This window comes from Vicugna pacos, unplaced genomic scaffold, assembly GCF_048564905.1.
Source record: "Vicugna pacos unplaced genomic scaffold, VicPac4 scaffold_21, whole genome shotgun sequence".
In the NCBI taxonomy this organism is placed as follows: Eukaryota; Metazoa; Chordata; class Mammalia; order Artiodactyla; family Camelidae; genus Vicugna; species Vicugna pacos.
Window position 1 is genome coordinate 12,239,701 of NW_027328742.1, and position 14,775 is coordinate 12,254,475.

At 37.5% G+C, this 14,775-nt stretch overlaps 1 protein-coding gene across 1 annotated transcript in view; it reads right to left on the reverse strand.

Moving 5' to 3' along the window:
* Positions 1 to 14,775, reverse strand: part of LOC140694426 (RING finger protein 17-like) — a 48,917-nt gene that overhangs the window by 21,526 nt on the left and 12,616 nt on the right. The window contains 7 exon segments of the mRNA XM_072957679.1: positions 2,236 to 2,422; positions 4,507 to 4,665; positions 5,865 to 5,948; positions 6,923 to 7,230; positions 10,528 to 10,602; positions 10,873 to 10,949; positions 12,161 to 12,332. Coding sequence (XP_072813780.1) covers positions 2,236 to 2,422; positions 4,507 to 4,665; positions 5,865 to 5,948; positions 6,923 to 7,230; positions 10,528 to 10,602; positions 10,873 to 10,949; positions 12,161 to 12,332 — 1,062 coding nt within the window.

Consider the following 14,775-nt stretch of genomic DNA (forward strand, 5'->3'; position numbering starts at 1 on the left):
TTCCGCTCCCAGCAACCCCTCCCCCTCACCCTGTCCGCCCTCATCGCCAGATCGCCGCACACCCGGAGTGCACCCCTACCCCAGATGACCCCCTCAGCCCTCTCCTCGCGAGAGCCAGGCGCTCCGGGCTCCGATCACCACGGCGACAGCCGCTAGACAGGGATGCCCCAGGCCCATGGCAGGCATGCAGTCCTGGCTCCCAGGGGCGCGGCCCCGGCGGCCGGGTGGGCGGGGCTTGAGGCCATTCCAATTCCCAGCCCCACCCCCACGCCCCCATCCCACCCCGAAGCCCAATGCCTCCTCAGAGCCCATGGGATAGGTGGTCCCGAGCTGCACACCGCTCGCCAGTGGGCCTTGGCTGCTTGATGCTGGTGCGGGGAGGGAGGGTGCAGCCTTAGCCCGGCCCTCAGCCCCCGGGATGGACAGCGGGCAGCAGTGGCAGTGGCAGTGGTAGTGGGGGTGGCGGCGCCGGCGGCGGAGGCGGGACAGGGCGGCTGTCCTGGGAGAGCAAGTCCACTTGCTCCCACTTCCCCCGCCGCCTGGCCTCTGCTGCCAGAGCTTCCTGGAAGGAGTTTCCCCCTGTCAGCCTGCCCCTGGGAGGCAGGCCGGCTATGGCCAGGGGGGCGGGGCGGCGGCAGTGGCAGCAGCAGAGCTGGAGATGGCAGGATTGGGGCTGACCCATACTACTAGCCAGGTACTTGCTCCCATTGCCCGCTGTCTCTGTCGCTGTCGCTGTCTCTGTCCCTGTCGCTGCTCCCGCCCCTGCACATTGACTGCACCAGGCCCACCTCTCAGGAGCAGGATCACCTGAGGACAAGCCTCCAGGGACCCTGGGGCAGCAGAGACCGCCCCCAGAGCAGGCTGAGGGGGACACGCGAGGACACCCACTGCTCATAGCAGCACTATTTACAGTAGCCAAGACATGGGAACAACCTAAATGTCCATCCACAGATGACTGGATAAAGAAGTTGTGGCATATTTATACAATGGAAAACTACTCAGCCATCATAAATAAATTAATGCCATTTGCAGCAAGATGGATGGACTTGGAGGCTGTCATTCTAAGTGAAGTAAGTCAAAAAGGAAAGAAAAATACTGTATGATATCACTTATATGCAGAATCTTAAAAAAAAAAGACAAATGATCTTACTTACAAAACAGAAGCAGACAAAAAACAAACTTGTGGTGACTGGGAGGGGGAAGGGAGTAGAAAAGAATAAATTGGGAGTTCAAGATCTGCAGATACTAATATATATAAAATACATAAATGGCAAGTTCATACTCTATAGAATAGGAGACTACATTCAATACCTTATAGTAACTTATGGTGGAAAAGAATAGGAAAACAAACATATGTATGTTCATGTATGACTGAAGCATTATGATGTACACCAGAAATTGACAATGACATTGTAAACTGACTGTATTTCAATAAAAACACATATTTTAAAAAATTTAAAAAAAAGGATGCTTTTAACCCAAACTTGCCTTCCCTCACAAAAGGTATACCTTTCTAAGAATACTCTCCTTAAATTAAATCTTCTAGAAAGTTGTATTTTAATTGATGCTATCTCACTACATAGATTCAATCTAGCTTTTATAAACACAGACATTATTTCTATCCATAGAAATAAATCTCAACTGCCTTCATCTGGATTGTCCTTCATATACCCATTCAGTTTAAACTTGAAAGGCATAATGACAGTCCCACACAGAAATATATTTATTTATAAAGCTATGACCATTAAATGAAGTGACCATGCTATAATTAATACTAGTCCTTACCACAAGAACAATATCAGTTTATTTTCCTAGGAGATTGAGGAAACATTTTTGAACACATAGATTGAATTCTAACGTCAATTAAATTTTGGAAATCTCATTAAAAACTGTACTCAATCATCTGGTAACTAACTGTAACACTTTTTTAGTAGGACTATTTTTGTGCCTCATGCCCTGCTTTGAAGCAACAGAGAAGAGTATTTAAGTTTGATATATTGGAAAGTTCCTTTTGCAAGCTCCCCATCTTAATAACACAGACAAATCATACCACTTTACCAATTTAGTAATTAATAAGACAAATTACAGAGCAAAATAAAAAGTCTATACCTTGGAAGTGAAAAAGGATAAATGACTCCTCCCTACCTGTCCAGTTTTTTCTTTAGTATCTCCCTCCTCCACATACGAGTGTGTCTAAGCAGGCCAAGAACACATAATAATCATAAAATAACATACCCTGGGACAACCAGGACTTCAGAATTTCCAAAATCTATCATGAATATTTGTATCAGTGCAACTTCATGGACTAAGTATTTGGTTGGACTACGTCTTCTGATATTTTCACTTCCTATTGGAATTAATTCAGTAATAGTTCCTCGACACCACATTCCATTTTCAATACTGTTGACAAATATTCTTGCACCTAAACAATGAGGGAGATGAATCATTATCAATGTTTATGGAGAAAAACACCCAATAACCTCTAAGTTACAAACATGTACATTAGTTTCACCACTAAGAAGTCTTAATTCATGTATTTACTGACGACATACAGTGAATACACAGCCCCTTGTCAAATGCTATGAGAGGGATAAATAAAGCTAGTATATTCTGACAGTTTCTGTAATACAGAAACTCATGAGCTAGACAGGGAGGTAAAAACAAAGAATACAAAGTCAGCAGTCCTTTACTGAGGACCTGTGTTTTATGAACTGTAACAAAGATGAATGAGACCATGCTGCCTCAAGAAGCTCAAGAAAGGAAAAGAGACAGGCAAATTAAGTTACTATAATACACTATGCAAAACATTAAAAGAAAAAAGAACTTCTAGCCTTTTGCATGTACACACACATGTGCACAGATACATGCATGCTGAAATTTGTAACATACTTCTTTGGAAGCATAAAGGAAGAAGCAATTACCTTCCCTCAATTAAAAGTGGAGTGAGAGTAAAGGAACCAAGAAAGGCAGAGTGGGAAAGGCCAAAATTAAGAAATGTACACACAGTGGACTTCAGAAAAGGGGAAGATGAACCAAGGACGTAGCAGCAGAGGAGGGCCTCATGGAGGCATCAGATGAATTACAAATAAATAACCAGGAAAAAAAAGATCAAGCCAGAAAGAGGCCCGAATTTTTACGTTTACAATGGGCTCAGCAACATTCTCAATATTTTGTGTGTGAGTTCACCTCCTCCCCACAACAACCCCATGAAAGTGGTCTTCCACCCAAATGTGTGAGGAAAGTAGGCAGACAGAGCCTCGTAGCTACTAAGGAGAGGTAGCAGGTGGTGTTGGAGGCCATCCTTTTAACTAATTCAGCATTAGAGAGAAATTTGGTATGACCTGGTCACAGATTATATACAAAGATGCTCTATAATCCCCTCTGTATATGCTAATAAACACAGGATAGCTGAGAGGCAATTTTAACTTCTACCAAAACATTAGTTTGGCCTTGAGATTGTCATCAACCCTTTTCTTATGTTGCTATATACCACATGACCTATATTTTTAGTTTTAAACTACATGCTATTAAAACATTCTTTCTTGCAGTAGGTGAGATACAAGTCTACTGGAGCTACTTGTTAGTCCTTATAATGAAGAACATAGGTAGGAAAAGGGAACAGGGGATACTCTGCTAAAGCATCATATCACATTTCTTCCCTTACCAACCACTTCTCAAAAGATAAATGAGTATTTAAATCATGTATATTTGCCTTGAAATAGTAATTATCCTTGACAATTTAAAGCAAAGGATGAATTTCTGGCTTTCTTAGCATATTTTCTGAAACTAAACTGAGCTTTTGGGCATATATTAAATTTAAAGAATTATTTCCAGCCATAAAAAATAAGTTTAACACTACACTTCCCGCTTTAGATGCTCATAATTTAAACCCTGTTTTTTAACTTTTAAAATTATTATTCATTTTTGTTAGTATATGATGGTTCTAGTCTTCTGATATTCTGAAAAAAGACACAGACAAGCTGGGAATTAATCACACTTTTAAAGAACTACTATATAAAGCTAAACAGATCATACAGTACTTTCTGGTATCAGTTATATGCAGGTGTTGACCAATGTTAGCAGAATGAGAAAAATGCTATAATAAGTCAAATCATAGCCTCATCTTATTATAGATACACCATATTTAATCCATGTTATAAGGGAAGTATTTGTAATGAAAGTTTAAATTACAGCAAATCACATACAGCCTTAGAATTAAAATGGGCTGATTAAGTTTACCTACCATGCTGTGTGGCCCAGGAAGATATTTAAAAAATATCTCACCTTACTCCATAGTGGAGTTTTTGTGTACCTCATTTGACAGTCAATTTTAATATTTAGTTAAGTTATCTAAATAAGTTAAATAAAATTAAACTTATGTTAAACAATTTCAAAGCCTTTTACGCTTGTACAAATCTGTATCACAAAAAAAGTCTATATGGGTTGGCCAAGTATTACAATATTTAAATAAACTTCAGATTTTAACTTGGGGTAATATTTCATTACCTAGCTCCAAAATGTCTGAAGGATCAAGGTGTAAACTCTTATTGCAAAACTGATTCACCTTCTTTTCCAATACTGTTGCATCTTTTATTTGTGAATACTTCCGAATATAGAAGTGGCAAGGATGTATTACATGGCTTACAAAAACTAGCTCTGGAGAACCTGGATAAGAATATTTAAACCATATTAAGAAACCAAAAGTTAGGAAAAAATTCACTAAAAACAGAATGCAATATCCTCTAAAAGAATAATAAGTGTCTTGTAGCACTGCAAACTCTAGAAGACCTAGGCCCCACAAGAGTCCAAACGATAAAACAGTAACTAGACTGATAAAACAAATAGAGCCCACTTTCACAGATTTCTTTTGCAACCCGAACCATGAACATTTTATTTTAGTTGTAAAATGCGTTAAATAAATGAGCTGTAGTTCCTGTGGTAGTTAGGTTCTAAAGTCAGAGTATGTGCTATAACTCTACTGTTTTACAACAAAACACCAACGTTTATTTATAAATATAATTGGAACTTGGAACCCCCTTGATAATGATTAGGTTTCCAGTATAGCTCCAAATCTCCTTTAAACTGTACTAAATCAAAAGAACCAATAATTAGCTCATAGCCACTCTGACTCCTAAATCTTGTCAGGCTGGAGAGGTATGAAAAAAATGCCTGGGAAAGCCAACATATTGAGCAGCAATTGAGGGGAAGATGTGCATGTTTTGGTGGAAGCAAGGGTTGGGTAGAATAAGACAGTGAGAAATATTTTGTATATAGTAATAATTAAGCCAAGTGTTTTTACTGATATGAAAAGATCTCAGAGTACAATGTTAAGAAAGGAATTAACAGAACAGTGTGTATGGCATGCTACGTTTTGTGCACAAAAACAAAAAACGAGAACTAGAAAAATAATATCTGTGTATTTGTTCGAATATGCATAAAGAAACTCTGGAAGGGAAGAGGAGACTAGATGGAAAGAGAACAGGTTAGGGGAAAAGTTTCATGGGGTGTTTTAATATGTATACATTTAATTTTTGAACAATGTAGATGTTCTAGTAAATCTAGTAAAAATGTTTAAAAAACAAAGACTTGAAGGAATTGAAGGATAGATGATAAAAACAGAACAAACAGATCATTTTACCTATCCAAAACAGACTGCAAAGAAAAATATGCATACTGAGAATGAGGTAAAGAGATAAGCACGTGTAACTGGGGAGATCGCTGAGAGAAGTGCTATAAATTTCAGAAATATTTTTGCCAATAACAGCCAGAACTTTAACCATTAAAAAGGAAGACGTTTTACATATCAGTAAAATTCATGTTACTCATGGCCTCACTCTTCTTAAGAGTTACTATACATAAAGTACCTGCTTTTGATCCAAAAGGAGATTTCTTCTGAAGAGGCTATTTTTGATATTTAGGTGTCTCCGTAAGATAATCTGTGCAGCATGCTTCATCAAAATAGGGAAGAAAGACAACTGTATTAATTTTATTATGTTGGCAATGGCACACTTAACATACTGTTTAAAAAGCTGTACTTGAATTGGTAAAACACTGGAGTGGCAGGACCCCCTGTATCAGTAGGCAAAATACTGATAGTTTTCTTAACTCACTGAGTTAATCAGTGACAATAATCATCCAGTGGAAATGAGAGAAAATAGCGTGTCCTTTTTTATGTATCCAAAATATTCTGGAAAGTCAACCAATGAAACAGACTGGGGGAGGGTGGGGTGGGGGAAGGAAAAAACCAAAGTGGATCTTGAAAATGGTCCTGAAGAAGACTGACGGGATAATTGCACACAGCGTGATCTCACTCTGGTGCTGATGGGAGACACCACTGGAAACCCAATCAAACAGCTGTGATACATTTAAAATGTGACCACTCAGATGCTATTGTACTCATGATAGTTCATTTTATAACAGGAGTTATCTCAGAACAAAGATTTAAGACATGGTCTTCTTAAATTTAAGGACAAAGTTACAATCTCTCATTTATTTATAATATTTTCATCTTTTTTTTGGCCTTTTTTGTTTTGTTTTGTTTTATGAGGGGGAGGTAATTGGGTTTATTTAGGAGGAGGTACTGGGGGTTGAACCCAGGACCTTGTGCAGGGTAAGCATGCACTCTACCGCTTGAGCTATAGCCTTCCCACTATTCTCATCTTTTATATGGGTGGAACACTAAAAAGTCAAATACTCTAATCTTAAAATTACATCTCAGAGTTTAGCTAATATTCTTGAATTAAAAATAAAAATAATCTGAACTTTAGGAATGTGACAGTAGAGGCATGGAATCAATAGGTGTTAACTCACAGTGAGGTGTAAGTAACAAAAACATGTTTAAGTACAGGGACAAAGAAGAACTAATTTTGCCTCTAATTCCAGACATGATACATTATTTCTTTGCTTTTGTATTTTTACTCACTTTCCAGGTTTTCTTCAATAATTTCTTCAATGATCACATCAGGGCTGGATCCCATCTGAGGTAAAGCAGCAGTGGTTTTAGGGGATGTTGTTGCAACAATCTCTTTCTGTGGCTGGAAGTTTTTTGCTTCTAAATGCACATTATTGGTTTCCCATCGCAAAGTAGTTGGTGGGGCTTCATTAGTTAGGACAGAAATGTCAAACTTTTTCTTTTTTAGTGATGGTTGTGTACGACTACAAGCAAATTCCTTTTTATGATTATTGTTCTTTAGAACATTCTGTCCAATTTCATTTTCTTGAGGATCACATCTGTTTAAAAATATAAAGGCTACTTTAAGTCATTTGATAAATTTTTTATATCCACCTTCAAACCGTTTCCTTTACACCTGACAGTTAATACTGTGACATGTGCAGAGTTAGTCACACAGGTGTCTCACGGGTTTTTAACAGCTTTATTAATGTATAATTTACACACTATCAGATCCAGTAATTTTTACTAAATTTACTTGTGTAACCATTGCAATCTAATTTCGAATATTTCCATTACCCTAAAAGAAACTTTTGCCCATTCTCAAGCAAGCCCAAGGGTTTTAAAAGGTCAAGAGGTAAAAATCAATGAGAAGCTGAAGAAAGAACCTGACATAGTCACATCACAATGATTTGATCCTAAAAGAACACTGGATGTAGTTTTTAATTTCAATCCATTTTCAAAACTGACACATTGTAACTGACTGTACTTGAATAAAAAAAACTGTTAAGAACTCTAAAAAAAACCAGCTTCAAATTTTTATTTGGCTTAGGTATTTAATTTTAAATTATGTTAAGATTATTTCTTTTAATTCACTGAAGTAAAAATAAAGTATAGGAAGCAGTGAGGGGTACAATCCTAAGCAAATTACTAGAAACCTCCACCTAGGCTAAAAGTCACCATTCGTTTGAATACTTTGGGAATGACTGTTCAACAGTCACCAACCTACAGCTGATTATTCACTTTGCTCCATTATTTTTCTGTCTTCTTTACAAATCCACACAGATTTGGGCTCTCAAGTATAGAAATTCTATCAAAGAAATGAGGTTGAGTCGCAAAAGTTTTAGTTAACTCATGATAGATTTAGTTTCTTCACAGATCACCATTTAAGAGCGATTTCAGAAATAAGAACTAACAAAGCCAACTGGAATCAGCACTGACCTATCTTATCTGTCTCTTAACACACACTGAATAAAGGTCCAAACACCTCCTGACAACACACATATGTACACAACTTTGTAACTGAAACATTTCTTTTCACAACCAACTCTCATCTGAACTTTCTGAGACATTTAACACCATCAACCAACTCCAGTCTCATAAACCTCTCCTCTGACTTCTAGAACACCACTCTCTCCTGTTCCTTCTCAGTTTTGTTTTGTTTTTTGCAGGTTACCCTGTCCCTAATTTAAAATTTATTATTTTTCGAGGGCACTGTACTTGATCTACTTCAATATTTGCTCTCACTGGGCAAACCGATTCCTTTATTACCACCTGTAAACGGTAGAGGCAGGTCACAATGATACTTTCCCTAAAAACTAGGAAGAACTTTAAGATTACTCAGAGTTAAATTTGAATCAATACAAACTCTTACAGAGACAGAATAGCATCTAGGATTAAAAATAACTGACAGTCACCATATTCTAGTCATGAAAATATCTAGATGCATGTAATGACTGGAAAGGATGATTATCCATGGAAGTGTAAAACGTCAAGTCACAGAGGAAAACGGGGGCCAGGGCTCCATGTACGGGGGATGATGACTTGAGACAAAGTCCTCTCGTAACATCCTCCCTGTGGGGCAAGGGCTGCAGCATGCTGTCTAGGACTGATGCAGTTCAGTTATTTGATAAATCTTACTCTCTGTATTCCCAAAACGCTGCAAACAAAGCAACCTCTGATGATTTGGCTTCTTGTGTCTGTCTGGATGTTGGAAGAGAATGCCAACGTGACTGTTCTAGTTCCCGTGGCAATTCTATTTGCCCCTTAATTTAATAAACTGCACTCAATTTAATAAACTGGCACTCTTACAAGAGTTTACTTGGCTTAGACTAGATCTGCTCATGCCTGTTTCTGAGCTGATGAGGCTGTGGGTGGGACCCTCATTAGTTTCCCAAGGTGATGAATGTGGTGCTTCTAAGGGGATGATTTCCCCAGGAGACATACCACCTACAGCTGGATGAACTTACTTTCTTCTGCAGGGGGTGGTTTCTAAAGTATTTATATTTGGACTACTCCTGAGCAAAGAGTCAAGTCCAGAACCTCTTCTTAAGTTTCAGCACATACGGCCTACTTCCCTCTGGACATTTTGCCCTAGAGACACAGTAAACCACAGCAACCACATACCCCACTATCTCCCCCTCCCAACTTCTTTCTTTCCTGTGTCCCAGCCTTGGTGGATAATACCACAGTCCACCAACTTAGTCACCAAAGACAGACCTATAACTCATCGAGGACGCCTCCCTTTTCTTCATTCCTCACACCCAACAAACTACTAAGTTTCATCACTTTTCCCAACTTAACATTTGTCATTATCTATTCCTCTCCAGTGCTCTACCTATGTTTGGTTTCTCATCATTTGCTGACACTATCTATATAACAGCCTAAACCATCCTTCAGCTTCCAACCTCATATTCTTCCAAAGAATCCTCTCAATGGTCACTAGAGTTATCTTTAAGAAATGTAACCTAATTCTATTTGCTTTCATGCTGCAAATCTTTCAGTGGTTTTCTATTATTCACAGCTGAGCTGTCCAACAGAGCCTTCTGCGATAATGAAATGGTGCAGTGCTACCCAATACAGCAGCCACTAACCACACATGGCTGAGCACCTGAAATGGGGCTAGTGCAACCAAAGAACTGAACTCTTCATTTCATTCCGTTTTAATTAATTTATGCTTAAATTTAAATGGCCACGTGTGGTTAGTGGCCACCATATTGGATAGCACAGGTCTAGGAAACTAAGTGCAGACGCCCCCGCACAGCATACAAAGTCTAGGATTTAGCCTCCATGTACCTTCTGCCATGTGGTATTATACATGCAGTTCCTTGAATGTAGTATGTTATCTTCCTGTTAAGATACCTGCCTCCCTCTCCAACTGCTACTCATTTCTCATGGACGAAGAAACATAAAATCTCCTCTTTCCAAGTCCCCTGTTACCTACCCCCTGCCCCAAGAGCTGCTCATGTCCTTCCTTTGCAGCTCCATTAGATTCTGCATGTGCAACTTTCACAGCAATTACGCACTTCGTTACAAGGCTCATTCTCTATAGTGCAACTTCTCTGCATAAATCTCAGTACCTAGCATAAAATCAGTGTTCAATGCTGGCTGAATGAACGGCTCTCAAAGATGATTCAGACACGTATCAATGAGTGCTGATTCCTTCTACGTCTTTTAATTCTTAAATATCTTACACAGAATTTAAATGATAGAAACCACGCTGCCCTTTACATTGTTTTTCAGCTTTTGACTCACAAGTACGACACTAAACATCAATTTTTCTGTCCCTTAGATAATATTTCTGTCCCTTAGGCCATGTCAGACACTAATGGCATGTTGCTATTCTTTTAAATACTTACTTTGTTGAGTCTTCAAATTCAATCTTTCCCATAGTGTTGAACATACAGATGATCTCACCGCAATTCATGTTCAACCTACAATTAAATACTTCACATAAAAAAATGTTCTAATATAAGTTTACTACTTTCTCTAATAAAAATTAGTTGCTGACATTAAAAACTCCAAAATACAGAACATTTAATAACTTTGTAATTTATCATAAATTACTTATTTTAATTTAGTTGCTAACTTGGGAAACATTTTTGAACTGAATTATCAATCAATAATTGCTTGCTATTTTAATAAATTTAGGCTCTAATACATCTTTATACTTAATTATGATGTTCTCCTGAATTATAACTTACTTGGGAGAGTTCCTTACTTTTAGAGAGCTAACCTGTGACAATTCACTCTCAAATGTTAGCTTCAAAGTCTGAATAATCTAGAATCAAAAGAGAAGTATCACTTATGTGTGCATTTTATTTTGTTATAAATACTGTTGAAACAGAATGAGATTTGAGAAGCAAAACTATACCCTTTAGGTATTTCACTAAGTAACATGCTTACAGTTTGATCTTAGGCAAGTAAAATGAGGGATGCATGTAAGTGTCTGTGACTCCCCCAACTCCAAAATTTAAAATCTCTTGGAGATACGTATTAACAGACAGCAACAACACAGGACACTAGTTAATAAATGGAATATAGCTACACAGTTCCAGAGGCATTTCTGATCAGATTTATTTTGCATCTGCATTGCTATCCTCATGTTTTTCTTTTTTCCCCCCATCTTCTTAACTAGACTAACTAGGATAAAGACCAAATTTTACTACTTTTTTAACTTCCTAATGCCTCACATGTAATACACAGGAATTGACGATTACTGTTTTTAGAACTATAGCTGGAGGGAGGCCTGGCCAAGTGAGATGGTGGTAAACTCTTCTCCTTTAATTTGCAGTTCAAGACTTTAGAGGCAGGTAAACCAATGGCTTCTATTTTGTACCTCAGTTCAGTCCAAACATCTCATTATCTATGGGTAATGAGGCCCTGAGGATTCAAAGACAATAGAGTAGGATCTATACCCCAAGGGAGCAAGACAGAAATTAGCAAAGAGGACTGATGGTTAACCTTGTCCTGCCAACGAGCGCATAAGAAACATATTTCTCTCTCTGCACAACTCCAGGCACATCACTAGAGGACAGGATAGAGTGAAGCATCCTGTCTCTTGACCTGCACATCTTGGGGTGGCAGGCTGAGAGAAAAACCTGAATGGGATCTTGGTAAGTTTTTAAGCCAAGAGCTGACAATCATACCTAACTGCTTATAAAAGGAAAATACGAGTCCTATTTAATTTGCTACTCTTACTTGTCCTCATTTTCTATTCTAGTGACCTAGAAACAACTCTAGATTGAGGGTCACCCTACTTGTTCTTGAATCGTGTTACATCATTTCCCTGAGTGATAAATAATATAACAAAAGTCCAAACACATTTATTAATGTTTGTCTTAGAATTCAAACACCTAAGAATTCTAAACTGATGCCATTACAAGTTAGGATAATCTGAAAAACAAATTTTTCTTAGGTTTTAAATATCATATTCCAAAGTAGGTAAAATAAGCTACCACAGAAATAATTCACATGAAATATTAAAACTACCTGATTCAGGTCACAGTATGTCCTTAGAGAAGGTGCCGATTTTAATTCTCTTGCTATCTTCATAGCTGCATCCAAATCATTTTTTTTCTCCTCAATGTAGCTCTTAGCCATCATTACATTTGATAAATAATCACCTGTATTTCTTACTACTTCTTCACACAGGTTCTTTTTCCTTCATTTACGATAAAGTTATTTTTCAGTATTTCATAAACATTTTTATGACAGTAAGTTTACAGTAACTCAACAGTATTGAAAAGATAATTTCACTATTTTGTGAACGTAAATAAAGTAAGATTATTAAAAGGGGCATTCAGTTGAACTAAAATGTATTAGAGTGGAAGCTGTGTGCATGTAACTAGAGAAAAATCAGCCTCTGTAGGAGGACACAGTTATCATGTCACAGAGACAGCTGTCAGAGCTGCATAGTAAGATAAACCCTGGATGATTCCACCACCACTTTTAAAAGTAGGAGGAACCCTGGCCATCTTGCTGTCATTTGTGCCATTACATCAAACACATTCTGTGCTCATTTCTCACAAGAATCTATCTGTACATTAAAATATTTCTATAAGTAGATACATATTACATGAACTTAAAATGATATTTATAAATACTTCACCAAACCAGAACTTAATTAACTATTATCTTCAAAGTAATCACTCAGGAAGCTTATAGTATTACTCCTTCATTACTTACCTCATTTTACTCAAGAAATTTTCTGTGCCTATGTTGCAATTACTTTATTATGGAAATAAAGATATTTTGCACCAAAAATTATAGTGTCTAATTGCTCATTTTATTCATCAAACAAATGAGTAAAATGATTTCCTCAAAATCAAATCTGGCCTCCAAAAAGACTCGGCTACACTGAACAGTCTGAAAAGGAAATTAAGAAAACCATTTACAATAGAATAAAAAAAAAAAGAATGTATTTAGGAATAAACATAACCAAGGAGGCAACAGACGTGTACACTACCCAACACTGCTGAAATTAAAGAAGGTAAACTAAATGCAAAGATCTCTCATGTTCATGAATTAGAAGACAACACTGTTAAGATGTCAATACTACCCAGAGCAATCTACAATTCAAAGCCATCCTTATCAAAATCAGAACAGAAAAACCCATCCTAAAAGTGACATGGAATCTCAAGGGACCCCAACCTTCCAAAACAATCCTGAAAAAGAACAACAAAGTCGGAGAGCTCACACATCCTGATTTCAAAACTCGCTACAAAGCCACAGTAATGAAAACATTGCTCTGCTGCCACAAGGACAGACACACAGACAGAGAGCCCAGAATTAAATCTTCACATATATGGTCAACTGAGTTTCGACAAAAGTGCCAAGACCATTCAATGGAGAAAAGACCATCTTTTCAACAAATGGTACTGGGAATGAATGACGTTAGGCCCTTTCCTTACACTATATACAAAAATCAGCCCCAAATGACTCAAAGACCTAAATGTTAGAGCTAAAACCATAAGACTGTTAGAAGAAAACACAGAGAGGAAGCTTCAGTATTAGATTTGGCAATGATTTCTTGGATATGACACCAAAACATGGCAACAAAGAAAAAATAGATAAAACAGACTTTATCAATTAAAAACTTATTTAGATCAAAGAATGCTATCAAGAGAGTGAAAAGGCAAGCCACAGAAGCAATGTTTTCTTAGGTCAGTCTGCCAAGGCAAAAGAAATAAAAGCAAAAATAAACAGATGGGACCTAATCAAACATACGAGCTTTCGCACAGCAAAGGAAATTATAAACAAAACAAAAAGACAACCTATGGACTGGGAGAAAATATTTGCAAATGGTGGAACTGACAGGGTGTTTAATTTCCAAAATATACAAACAGCTCTTACAGCTCAACATCAAAAAAAATCAAAAAACCCAAAACCCCAAACCAACAATGCAATAGAAAAATGGGTGGAAGACCTAAACATACATTTCTCCAAAGAAGACATACAAACGGCCAACAGGCACATGAAAAGGTGCTCAACATCACAAATTACTGGAGAAATGCAAATCAAAATCACAATGAAGTATATCACTTCACACCAGTGAGAATGGCCATCATCAAAAAGTCTACAAATAGGGGGAGGGTACAGCTCAAGTGGTAAGTGCATGCTTAGCATGCAGAAGATCTTGGGTTCAATTCCCAGTACCTCTTTGAAACATAAATAGGTAAACCTAATTACTCCCCAAATAAATAAATAAATAAATATTTTAAAAGTCTGTAATTATACAAATATAATAAATGCTGGAGAGACTGTGGAGAAAACGGAACCCTTCTACAACTGTTGGTGTGAATGTAAACTGATGCAGCCACAATGGAAAACAGCATGGCAATTCCTAAAAAAACTAAAAATAGAGTTACCACATGATCCAGCAATCCCACTCCTGGGCACATATCTGGAAAAGGCAAAAACTCTAATTTGAAAATATACATGCACCCAATGTTAATAGCAGCACTATTTATAGTATCTAAGACATGGAAGCACCTAAATGTCCATCAACAGATAAATGGATAAAGACAATGTGACACACATACATACATAAACATATATATATATATATACACACGTATATATATATATATATATATACACGTATA